This window comes from Mustelus asterias, chromosome 12 (assembly GCF_964213995.1).
Source record: "Mustelus asterias chromosome 12, sMusAst1.hap1.1, whole genome shotgun sequence".
In the NCBI taxonomy this organism is placed as follows: domain Eukaryota; kingdom Metazoa; phylum Chordata; class Chondrichthyes; order Carcharhiniformes; family Triakidae; genus Mustelus; species Mustelus asterias.
The window spans coordinates 37,604,805-37,617,452 of record NC_135812.1 but is presented as its reverse complement, the minus strand read 5'-3'; the positions used below and the strand labels follow the sequence as shown (position 1 = coordinate 37,617,452).

The 12,648-nt window shown below is 44.3% G+C and overlaps 1 protein-coding gene across 1 annotated transcript in view; it reads right to left on the bottom strand.

Moving 5' to 3' along the window:
• Positions 1 to 11,053, bottom strand: part of LOC144501925 (vacuolar protein sorting-associated protein 37D-like) — a 58,029-nt gene extending 46,976 nt beyond the window's left edge. Inside the window, exon 1 of the mRNA XM_078225959.1 lies at positions 10,894 to 11,053. Coding sequence (XP_078082085.1) covers positions 10,894 to 10,992 — 99 coding nt within the window. The 5' untranslated portion in view covers positions 10,993 to 11,053. The remainder of the gene's footprint in view (positions 1 to 10,893) is intronic.
• Positions 11,054 to 12,648: the final 1,595 nt, after the last annotated feature.

The following is a 12,648-nucleotide window of genomic DNA, read 5'->3' as shown; positions in this document are numbered from 1 at the left end:
GAGTCAAATGGATATAACTTGTAAGTAATGAAGAAATAATGAAGTGATTCTTGACTCAAATTGGTACCAGTCAACTCCTGTACTCACTCATAAAGAATACGTTAGACCCATGAACCATCTCAGAGATACTTGTTGGTTCCACTATCTGAAAGACTCTACTGTATAAAAATTCCCTCCCTAAACCTCTTTGCCCCCCTCTCCTCTTTAACATGCTCCTTAAAAGCCATCTCTTTAAGCAAACTTCTGGTCACCTCTTCTAGTATCTCTTTCTTTGGGTTTGTGTCATTTCTTTTGCTTGTTCATGCTCTTGTTCAGACCCATTGGGTCTTTTACCTTGTTGATGGCACTATATCAATATAATTTTTTGGAAATAAGTGACATTCCTTCATGTCATGTCAATACCAGGTTGAATGTCTGTAGGTTAATTTTGTTCAGCAGTCCTATTAAGAACTGCTAACCCTGTTCAGATAATCAGTCATAGTCCTGTACATTGTCAGGGAATTTGTGTGGAATTGCAAATTACTATCTTTAGCTAGGCAATTGTAAATTTCAAAACTGAAATTGATAAGATTTTTGCTGGGTAAGGATATTGATTCAGCCATGTAAATGGAGTTAAAATACAGATTTAATTGAACATTGGAACAGGCTGAAGGGACTGAATGGCCCACTCCTGTCCTATGTATTCTTGAGTGCAGAAACACAACTGATGAGTTTCACGTCAATAGTAAGATACGTTCAGATGTATGCAGCGCATTCCTATCAGGATATGGGTTCCTGCACACTCTATCATTTAATATGCATGGCTCACTTCTACAATGTCCCAAAGTGCCATCCAATTCCTCTTGGTGCGATATGACCAGCTCATGAACAGGCACCAAATTCTACATTTAAGTTAAACCTGAAAAATTGTGGAAAGAAAAATTGCAATTGCTGCCTAACAAAGGAAAGGTATGCATACCGAGTGGTCAAGACAAACATACCTGCTCACAGTGTGGGTAAATACTCCTATCTTCTTTCCTCTACCTCACTGACACATTAAATAACTAGACCGTGAGTCAGATTTCCTTTATGGCCTTCTCAGGAATCTACAGCCAAATTTATGATTCAAAATGGGACCAAATTGTTGTTGAACTTCTCACAATGACACTGAAAAATAAAACATTGGAAACATAATCCATCCATTTCATTTTCCAATGCCTATTCCAAATGTCCTGAATTGCAAGCTGGGACCATGCCAGGTTAGTCCTTGTACTCTCTTTTCTGTGAATATTAGACAAATGTACTTTTACCTTTCAGAATTTTAAAAAAAACCTACTCTGCAAGAGTTCTGATTTCAGTGGCTGATTCTGGATTCACTGATTTCAGTGGGTGATGCTGGATTCACTGATTTCAGTTGTGATTCTGGATTCACTAATTCCAGTGGGTGATGTTGGATTCACTGATTTCAATGGGTGTTGCTAGATTCACTGATTTCAGTAGATGATATTGGATTCACTGATTTCAGTGCATGATGTTGGATTTACTGATTTCAATGGGTGAACCTGGATTCACTGATTTCAGTGGGTGATTCTGGAATTGCTGATTTCAGTGGGTAATGCTAGATTCAATGATTTTTGTCACTGGGACATTGTATGATAGATTTTAAAAATAATCTACTCTGTGATGGTTCTGATTTCAGTGGCTGATTCAGGATTCATTGATTTCAGTGGGTAAAGCTGGATTCACTGATTTCAGTGGGTGATGCTGGATTCACTGATTTCAGCGTGTGATGCTGAATTCACTGATTTCAGTGTGTGATGCTTGATTCACTGATTTCAGTGTGTGATGCTCGATTCATTTATTTCAGTGCATGATGCTTGATTCACTGATTTCAGTGGCTGATTCTGGATTCTCTGATTTCAGTGACTGATTCTGGATTCATTGATTTCAGTGGGTGATTCTGCATTTACTGATTTCAGTTGTGATTCTGGATTCACTGATTCCAGTGGGTGATGTTGGATTCACCAATTTCACTGGGTGTTTCTGGATTCATTGATTTCAGTAGGTGAAATTGGATTCACTAATTTCAGTGGGTGTTGCTGGATTCACTGATTTCAGTGGGTGAACCTGGATTCGCTGATGTCAGTGGGTGATTCTGGAATCCCAGAATTCAGTGGGTGATGCTGGATTCACTGATTTCTGTCACTGGGACATTGTATGATAGATTTAAAAAATAATCTACTCTGTGATGGTTCTGATTTCAGTGGCTGATTCTGGATTCACTGATTTCAGTGGGTGAAGCTGCATTCACTGATTTCAGTGGGTGATGCTGGATTCACTGATTTCAGTAGGTGATGCTGGATTCACTGATTTCAGTGTGTGATGCTGGATTCACTGATTTCAGTGTGTGAGGCTGGATTCACTGATTTCAGTGCATGCTGCTGGATTCACTGATTTCAGTGGCTGATTCTGGACTCACTGATTTCGGTGGGTGAAGCTGGATTTACTGATTTCAGTGGGTGAAGCTGGATTCACTGATTACTGTGGGTGATGCTGGATTCACTGATTTCTGTGGCTGATTCTGGATTCACCGATTTCAGTGTATGAAGCTGGATTCACTGATTTCAGTGGGTGAAGCTGGATTCACCGATTTCAGTGGGTGAAGCTGGATTCACCGATTTCAGTGGGTGATGCTGGATTCACTGATTTCAGTGGGTGAAGCTGGATTCACCGATTTCAGTGGGTGAAGCTGGATTCACCGATTTCAGTGGGTGATGCTGGATTCACTGATTTTTGTCACTGGGACATTGTATGATGTCAATTTTAACAACTTCAATGATGTTTGCATACAGGAGACTGACCCAAGCAAATGACTGACCCAGTGATGGGTTCAAACTGCAGGAATATAGATCAGAGTGGATTAGTAGGAATAAGGAGTTTAACGGAAAGAGTTTCCTGATGATAGACTACATTAACTGGGAGGCCCATTGAAGCGGTGAATATAAAATGACCAAATAGGCAGTTTGATGCATTTTTGCAGAGGCTTGTGTTTGCATGATATGGTGGGATGGTAGATGAGTGTGAACCATCTAATAAGAAGCCATGGGTTTGTTGAATTTACTGTGCTTTCCCAGTTCCCAGAATGATTCCGTTCAGAATATGGGAATGTTTATTTTCCTCTCTGTGTGCACTGGAGCTGCAGATTAATGGTAATGAATTGTCTAGTTAATTATTAATTTCTAGTTATTGTCTACTAGAAAAATCAATCAGTTAATTGTTGACCTGCTTGGAGCCCTCCTGAAGGCGCATTACACACAAACAGGAAGGGGCTAACCTCAGATCTCGAAAGCATGAACTCAATGCAAGTACAAACTTAGGGCTGGGAAGCAATTTTCTCTGCCAGAAGATACTGGGTGGACTTTCCCACTTCGTGCTGGATTTCTGCCTGCCATAACCCCATTCTCCTGGATCAGGGCTGCTCTGTGTCCCATGCTAGTTTTCTAGTGGGATTCCTGCTGTTATGTAAGAGAAATCATACAGAAATGTAGCACCAGAGGAACTTTGTACATAAAGGGACCATAGATCTCCAAAGACAGAAAGGACAAAAAGTCTTTTTGTACTCAGTGGGGGATCTTCAGCAATAAATATGGAGGCTTATTTCCATGGGAAAGAGACATTTCTGTGGTTCTCATGATCAGCAGCAAACTTAAGGGCAAGTACGCTGGTTACTCTGGATCTCCCACCACCATCCACTAGGGTGGACCCAGGGAGCTATGGTAAGGGACGGGCAGAGTTGCCAGGCCTCACCTTCCTATCAGTATTTACATGCAGCCAGCTGCCACCCCATTAGGAGAGCGCGAGGAGGAAGCAAGAGGCCTCCACATACCATTTCCCTATGACTATCTTAGCCAAGTTAGGAGGGAATTATGAAGGAAACTTTAACCTGCTGACTCTTAATTCGGTACAGTTTCATGAGTACTGGCTGCCCTCATCAAATTGTCCAATCAGCAGAGACAGAGAGTGTCAGTGGGCTGCTTCAGTGGATGTTGCAGAATTCTGGCTGGGAAAGCGGGTCTCTGTGCGTGTCTGGAGCATCCCCCACCCCAAGTCTGCCTATAGCAGGCCACCTCCAGGAGGCAAAGCTGGCCGCCACCACCCGCGGAAACTTGGAGCTCAGCTGGAAAATCTCAGTTGGCTTCCTTTAGTAAGAGCCTCAAGGAGCCCTTAATGAGCCAGATCAGCTACTGGCCATTTGCAGGCCAGTCACCCTGCTATCCCTCTGCTCTGACTTCTGTGAAAATAGATCGGGGGTGGGATAGAGCAAGGGATGCAGCATGGATACCAGCAAAGTTTTACTGTCTGCTCATCTCTGATTCTGGCCTTGGCCAGAGATAAATATCAAGCCCCCCCCCCAGTGTGAATTGCCCCTCTAGTCTACTTCAGAGCTCTGGAATATAATCAATCTATCCCTGAAGACTCATTAGTCCTAAGCCTCTTTCACCTATCAGATATATTTGTTGCACTGACATCATAAGCCGTGGATCTTGGGTGTACAACAGAAACTGGGTAACAAATTAGTGCGACTGGATAATGCTAATTTAAACTATTTTGTCTGGCAGTTTTGGTGTGACTGCCTCTCTAACCACTGCAAGACTGTTGTGTTAAACCGTGCAGTCTGGCTGCTGCATTTTACTGACTTCATGAAATTGTTCACTGTGCAACAAGCTTCGAGAGATTTTGATAAGGTGCTAAATCAACAGGAGAATCCAACATGCAACAGAAAAGACTTTAGTATTGTGTTTGCTTGATTTAACTCCCAGATCATTTTGTTTATCTAGGATCTCTTTTAATCCTCATTGTAGCAGCAAGTATTCCCACTCCTCCTATTGGCCTTCAATTCCCTCACCCTGTGATTATTTTTTTGGTCATTAATTTTCTAAGTTATAATTTTCCTGTCCAGTCAATTTGGAGATTGGTGTATCATTTACTTTTACTTTTCCTAGAACAATTTCCTAGTTTTAAACATGTTTAACTTTCCTAAAATCTCTTGCAGTGATATTTCCCAGATAATTTATTTGACCCTCATTACTTTGAAGCCCACTTGTCTTTTTAAATCATGTGGATTTCCTGTTGCACTGTTCATGGGAGGTCCAGGGAATGGAGTGTGGTTGACAGGTTAATTGCTAATATAGCCTTTTGTCTTTAAATGATCATACAAAGGAAACTTGGAACAAACCATTAGGCCTGTCCCATGTATACACACTGAGCCTATCCCATGTATGCACAGAGCAACGACATACATCAAACATCCACTCTCTAAGAACACAATCTTCTGTGAGGGGTGAAAAATCCCCTCCGCTTGTGCATACCCTGTGATTAAGGGATATAGAGGGACAAGTCCAGGTAATTCCACAATAAATATTGTGAATGCTGGAATCTGAAACATAAACAGAAAATGCTGAAAATGGAGAGTGAATAGAGCCAACAATTTGAGTTTGGATGGCCCTTTGTCAGAGCTGCCAATGTTTCAAGTCAGGGAGACTCTGACACTCTCTGACGAAGGGTCATCCTGACTCGAAATGTTGGCTCTATTCTCTCGCCACAGATACTGTCAAACCTGCTGAGATTTTCCAGCATTTTCTGTCCAGGTAATTCTAGCTGCTTGTGAATTCCTGAGGTCAACCAGACGCAATAGCAACTGAAATAACTGATTTTGAACATACATACAAACAAGAGGCAGGAGTGAACTATTCAGCCCCTCGAATCTGCTCCGCCTTTTAATAAGACCATGGCTGATCTGATCGTCACCTCAAATCTGTACTCCGCCTACCCCAATAAGCCATCACCCCCTTGCTTTCTCTTTAATCTTGTTAAAGAATATCTTACCTCTGTAACAGCTGAGCACCAAACCTAAAACTTTTTGATAACAACTGATTAATATCCAATGGTGACACACATGGGACTCAAAATGAAGTGATTATCCAGAGATCAGCCCTGCCTCAAACTAGTGACTGCAGAGACAGCAGGAGCCCCTAGCATGAGGATCAGTGCAAATTGAACCTTAGGCCTTATCTATTTATTGGGTGAAGGAGGCAGTATTTGCATTGCCAGGAATAGGCCCTCGGATCAGTACAAGGAGATTGGAGTGAGCCATGAAGGAGAGGAGGGAGGGGAGTCAGGGGAAGCACTTCCCAAACGCTTGTTATGGATTTCTGTCTGGGATGTCTAAGAATTTGTCCTCAGGAGTTTGGCTGTAGAGCCATGTGCAGAGACTGGGTACGGGCCATACCACTGCTAAATTGAACTGCTTTGCACTTGTTTCTGCAGGCTCATTCTGCTCCCTAGTCTGTAGGTGACATGGGGTTGGGGGTGGGGTGCGGTTTATGGGTTACAGGTTGGGGACAATTGGACTAGAGCTCACAAACGCACATCGATCTGTATTTTAGAATCACATGTATAGGGGTGAAATTGGTCTATGTTAGTAATGTGAAAGAAATGGATACTGAATTAGTAGAAGGTAATAAATATATCATGCCTTAAACTTCCTTTACATTGAACTTAACGGGCCTGATGTAAAATCAGTTGCTCTTCTCATGCTACTGACAAAGACCCATTTCATTCCCAATGTCTTTAATTCTATATCATATTTAAATTTGATATTGAATTTTCCATTGGCATTGAAAGAACAAGTGTATTATTCAAGTGAACTAAAGCTTGAAGTTGGGACTATTTGGACCATACATACGAATAAAGAACAGGAGAAGGCCATTCAGCCCTTCGAACCGACTCCACCATTTAATAAGATAATGGCTAATCTGATAGAATATAAGAACTAGGAGCAGGAATAGGCAATTCAGCCTCTCGAGCCTGCTCTGCCATTCAATACGACCAAGGCTGATCTCATCTCGGCCTCAACTCCACTTACCTGTTTGTTCACCATAGCTCTTCAAACACTTACTAATTAAAGATCTGTCCACCTCTTCCTTAAATTTACTCAAAGGGTGGCATGGTGGCACATAGCACCAGGGACCTGCATTCGATTCCCGGCTTGGATCACTGTCTGTGTGGAGTTTGCACATTCCCCCCGTGTCTGCGGGGTTTCCTCCGGGTGCTCCGGTTTCCTCCCACAGTCCAAAGATGTGCAGGTTAGGTGCATTGGCCATGTTAAATTCTCCCTTAGTGTACCCGAACAGGCACTGGAGTGTGGCGACTAGGGGATTTTCACAGTAACCTCATTACGGTGTGAATGTAAGCCTACTTGTGACTTTAAATAAACTTTTAAAAAGTCCCAGCTCTAGGGTAGTGAATTCCACAGACTCATGACCCCCTGAGAGAAGTAGTTTCCCCTCATCTCTGTTTTAAATCTGCCACCCCTAATCCTAAAACTATGAACTCTTGTATTGCCCTACAAGGGGAAACATCCTCTCTACGTCCACTTTGTCCATCCCCCTTATCATCTTGTACACCTCAATTAGATCTCCTCTCATTCTATTAAACTTTAGAAAGTATAGGCCTAAATTGTCCAATCTCTCAATCCCTCTGGAATCAATCTAGTGAACCTCCTCTGAAGTATCTCCAACCCTTATCAAACAAGGGGACTAAAACTGTACACAATATTCTCAGTGCGGTTTCACTAATGCTTTGTACAGTAGCAGCAACACTTCACTATTTTTATATTCTATTCCTTTAGCATTTGCTTTCCTTATTACCTACTGTACCTGCATACTAATTTCTGTGATTTGTGCACCCAGATCCCTCTGCACCGAAGTACCCCGAAGTTCCTCTCCATTTAGATAATAATTTGCCTTTATATTTTTCCTACCAAAATGGATAATCTCAGACTCATCTGCCAAATTTTGCCCCATTCGCTTAATCCATCCATATCCATTTATAAGCACAGAGTCCTGCATCACAGAGCTGCCCGGGATGAATCTCAACAAATACTGCTGCATCTTTCTCCAACCGTCTTTGCAAAGGCACATTCCACTGGGAGGTGGACAATGGTCTCGTCCACACTACAGTCACCTTGAGGGCAATGTGTGGATGGGGTGAGACTTCGGCATGTAGGAAGAATCTGACGGGAAGACCTTTCTCACCACCAGCCAAGCTGGGTCTTGGTGCTTGTTTGAAAGTTCTGGTGATGAGGCATTCTGCCAAATGACTGTGACAGTTTGTTCAGGGAACCATCTGACAGGATCCGCCATCTTCTTTCCCAAAGGAGCTCTAGGATGTTACATACATCCACTGCCCAATGGACTTGTGCTCAAAGGTGTTTTTCTGAACACATTTTTCCACAAGGGACAAGTGGGACGGCACAGTCCAATGACTTGCAGCGTTCTGAGGCAATGTGACCCATCCTTGACAACACAGGGGACAGGTAGAACCTCAGCATGATACTTGGGGTGGGATTTTACGAGAATTATTCTAAGTGTCCAGTTAGTGTGGAAATGGGAGAATTCCTGATCCGTTTTCTGGGCGTATTTTATGCCCAATCCTGTGTATTGCATTGAAAATTGTCTAGACTATTTCCAGCTGCTGCAGGCAGTGGGCTGGGCTTAATGCAACAGCCAGCCTGCAGAGGGAGCTATTGCGCATGCACAGACCTCTGATTCTGGACATGTGCAGTTCCAACAGCAGGGGTCTGACAACCTGAACAAACTCCTCCCACCCCCGCAACTGTGGGGGCCTGCAGCCAATTGCGAGTCTCACACCACCCAAAATGCAGCCTCTGCCACCCCCACCATCACCCAGACTGATCATGGCTACCCGTAATGATTGGGAAGCAGGGCCGCCCCCCAATCTGATCACAGACAGAGTGGCAGTGTGCCCCCCCCATCGGGCTGCTTATTGAGACCCCCCCCCCCCTCTCCCATAAGCCCCGTCCCCATAGGCTCTGGTTCCACTGGCGAGGCCAACACGACTGTTCCCCGTTCATGGGGAGCAGGTGTTTTCCTCACCGGAAGGAACCTCTCCCGAAAAGGCCATAAAGGCAAGTGAATCTGGACAATTAAGCACCAGGCTCGCTAATGCCATGGAAATTCACATTATTATATATTTAAGCAATTTATTCAGCCTCTCACCCATTTCTGGTGAGAGACTGACCTCGACGGAAATCCGACTCTCGTAAGATCATGAGAGCTGAGAAATCGAGCATGATCCTGATTTCTTGGCTCTCACATGATTTTACCAGCTCGCTCTGCCCATCGATTGGGGGGGGAGGGGGGGTGGGGGGCGAGCCGGTAAAATCCTGGCCTTGATGTTTGTGTACCGAAGATCAGAGCACAGCTTGATATAGCCGCACACAACGTTGGCCTTCAGGATTAGGGTGATGTTGGGCATCTCTCCCCCCAGCCCCTGCCTTTATCTAGAGGTTTGTACACTGTGTCCCTATGAAGGCAGTCTATTCTTGACCCCCAGATGAAGCAGCAAACAGCTTGGGTAACCGCCACAGCGCAGGAGTGAGGAATGGGCCAGACCTGTGCCACATTCAGCAGCACCAAGGGCGCCTCGCACCCGATGACCAGCTGCTTATCCATAATGGAGAGGGAGTGTCGCTCCCACATGTTTCACTATAGCTACTCGTTCTTTTCAGTTTCTAACGTATGCCCCGTTCCCTCTGAACCATATCCCCAATACCTCCAGACAGTCTGACCTGACGTTGAAGGGGACAAGGGATTGGTCAGCCCAGTTCCCACAGATCATGGCCTTGCTATTGGCACGATTTACCTTGGCACAGTTTGAACTGGCCGCTGATGTTGATCAGTCTGTGCACCAACAGCATAGATTCTCCCAGAGGAAACATCCTCTCCACATCCACCCTGTCAAGACCTCTCAGGATCTTATATGTTTCAGTCAAATCGCCACTTACTCTTCTAAACTCCAGTGGATACAAGTCTAGCTTGTCCAACCTTTCCTCATAAGACAGCCCACCCAATCCAGGCATTAGTCTGGTAAACTTTCTCTGAACTGCTTCTAACGCAATTACATCCAGACAGGGCACACTTATCTAAATTAGGTCCATTTGAAAGTAACCAATTCTGTCTTTTAAGCAAAATGTATTAGACTGGATTTCTAATGGGAGCTATCTATGTAAACTTGCATGCTCCATGACGCTGCAGCGCCTCAACTGACAGGAAAGTGCAATTACAGTGTGACCAGCTGACATTAGCAATCCCATTGGAAATGTTGACATAGGCAATCTCAATGTAAATGTGGGCAGAGGAATTCCTGATGGGAAAGATTGACAGGGAGTGCTTAAGGAAAGATTTTTAAATGTGATTTATTGCTAACCGGGTGACTATGCTGCTCTTTAGTGCGATTATTAAAGCAACTTTGAAGTTAATAAGCACGCGATTAAACGCTCCTGCTAATTTGAAGCACTGAAACCCTAAGCAGGGAAATATTCAGCCTGTTGGCTGCAGGATCTGGTCTCCTGTTTGTAGGGGCTGGGATGTGGAGCAGCTTCTGACTGGGACCCCTTTGGCGGAGCAGTGAGTGTGGGTTCAGGGTACAGATCCCAGCCGGCACATACTCCTTCCTGATCTCTTCCATCTTCCCAGGATTGAATGATGGTCGCTGCCGGCACGTTAACAACGGGAGCAAATCCCTCTCTATTGTTCCAGACAAGAGCTCATCACATCCAGTTCCCAGCCACTCTGCCCTGCCTCAATAAAGGTCCCATCAGCATCTCTCTGTGAATAACAGGTCCTCAGGAGGTTCCTGACAATCGGGGTGAGAATTGCTGCCGCTTTGTCAGTTGCTGTGCTTATTAATATCACACTGGCTGCGTTTCAGTGGGGAATCGCTGAATATCTCAGCGCTCAGAGTCCCTGCCGTCTGCAGGGCTGTTTCCCGTTGCCTCTCATTACACCGCGGCGCCTGCTCTCTCTCTGTCTCTGTGTCTCTGTCCCCTACCTGCGGGCTCAGCTGCACCATCCTGCTCAGCTTCTCCTCGTCTTCCAGCACATCCCTCAGCTGCCGGGTGCTGAGGATGCCGAAGCGGTCCCGGGACATGCTGCCGCCGGCTAAGGTGAAGTCAGTCGCGGATCCGGACCATGCCAAAGGCGCAGCATCCGATAGCCGGAGCCAGCGAGCCGGGGCGGAGTGTGAGTGTGTGTATAAGCAGGGCGGGTCTGTGCAATCCCACTGCCGCCAGGCGGGGCTGAGAGACACCCAAACCATAAGGAACCGGTTAGAGAGACACAGGGAAACATGCTCAGCAGTCAGTAACAATTATAACTTGGATTTGCACAGGGTGGAAGTCCCAAGGGATAGAATCAGAATAGTATCAAAGAGGAAGAAACATTATCCCAATCTGTACAGTGGCAGGTTGATTTGTTTTGTTATTGTTACATGTATTGGGATACAGTGAAAAGTATTGTTTCTTGCGAGCTACAGACAAAACTTATCTTTCATAGAGAAGGAAAGGGGATGGTGCAGAATGTAGTGTTATAGTCATAGCTAGGGTGTAGAGAAAGATCAACTTAATATATGATAGGTCCATTCAAAAGTCTGATAGCAGCAGGGAAGAAGCTTTTCTTGAGGTTGGTTGGTACGTATTCTCAAACTTTTGTATCTTTTTCCCTTGGTCAAAGACTGTCAGATTTTAACAATCAACAAAGAATGACAAAAATGAATAAAGGGAGAAAGTTGAGTGTGAAAAACAACTGGTTATTAATATTAAAAATAGGTAGGAACAGTTTCTACAAGTATTTAAACAAGAAACCAGTAACTAAAGTTAGTGTGGGTCCTCTAGAGAGTGAGCCTGGGGAATTGATAATGGAAAACAGGGAAATGGCAGAGACATTGAGCAGATATTTTGTGTCTATCTTCACTGTGGAAGACTTAGAGAACTTCCCAGATACTCATAAATCAAAAGCTGAATGGAAGGATAAAGTAATCGCCATCACCAGGGAAAGGTGCTGGGAAACTATTGGGTGTAAATGTTGTCAAGTCTCCAAAGACCAGATGGCCTGCATCCTAGTGTCAGGAACTGGCTGTAGAGTAGTAGATGCATTGGTTATAATCTTCCAACATTCCCCAGATTCTGGAAAGGTCCCAATAGATTGGAAAATAGCTGCACTTCTTATTCAAGAAAGGAGGGATATACAGAGCAGGAAACTACAGGCCAGTTAGCCTAACGTTGATCGTAGGGAAAATACTTGTATCAATTATAAAGGATGATACTTAGAAAATCATAATGTGATCAGGCGGAGTCAACATGGTTTTGTGAAAGTGGAAATCGTGTTTAACTAATCTGAGGAAGTAATAAGCAAGGTGGATAAAGAACCAGTGGGTGTCGTCTGCTTGGATTTCTAAAATGCATTTGATTCTATGCCACATCAAAGGAAGAAAAGAGCGCATGGAGTATGGGGTAACTGGCATATTTGTATGGATAAAGGATTGGTTAGCTAACAGAAGCAGAGAGTTGGGATGAATGGGTCATATTTGGGTTGGCAAGCTGTAACTAGTGGAGTGCTACAGGGATCAGTGCTGGGGCTTCAACTCTGTACAATTTACATCAATGATTTGGCTGAATGTATGGTGGCGAAATTTGCTGATGGCTCCAAGATAGAACATAGAACATAGAACAGTACAGCACAGAACAGGCCCTTCGGCCCACGATGTTGTGCCGAGCTTTATCTGAAACCAAGATCAAGCTATCCCACT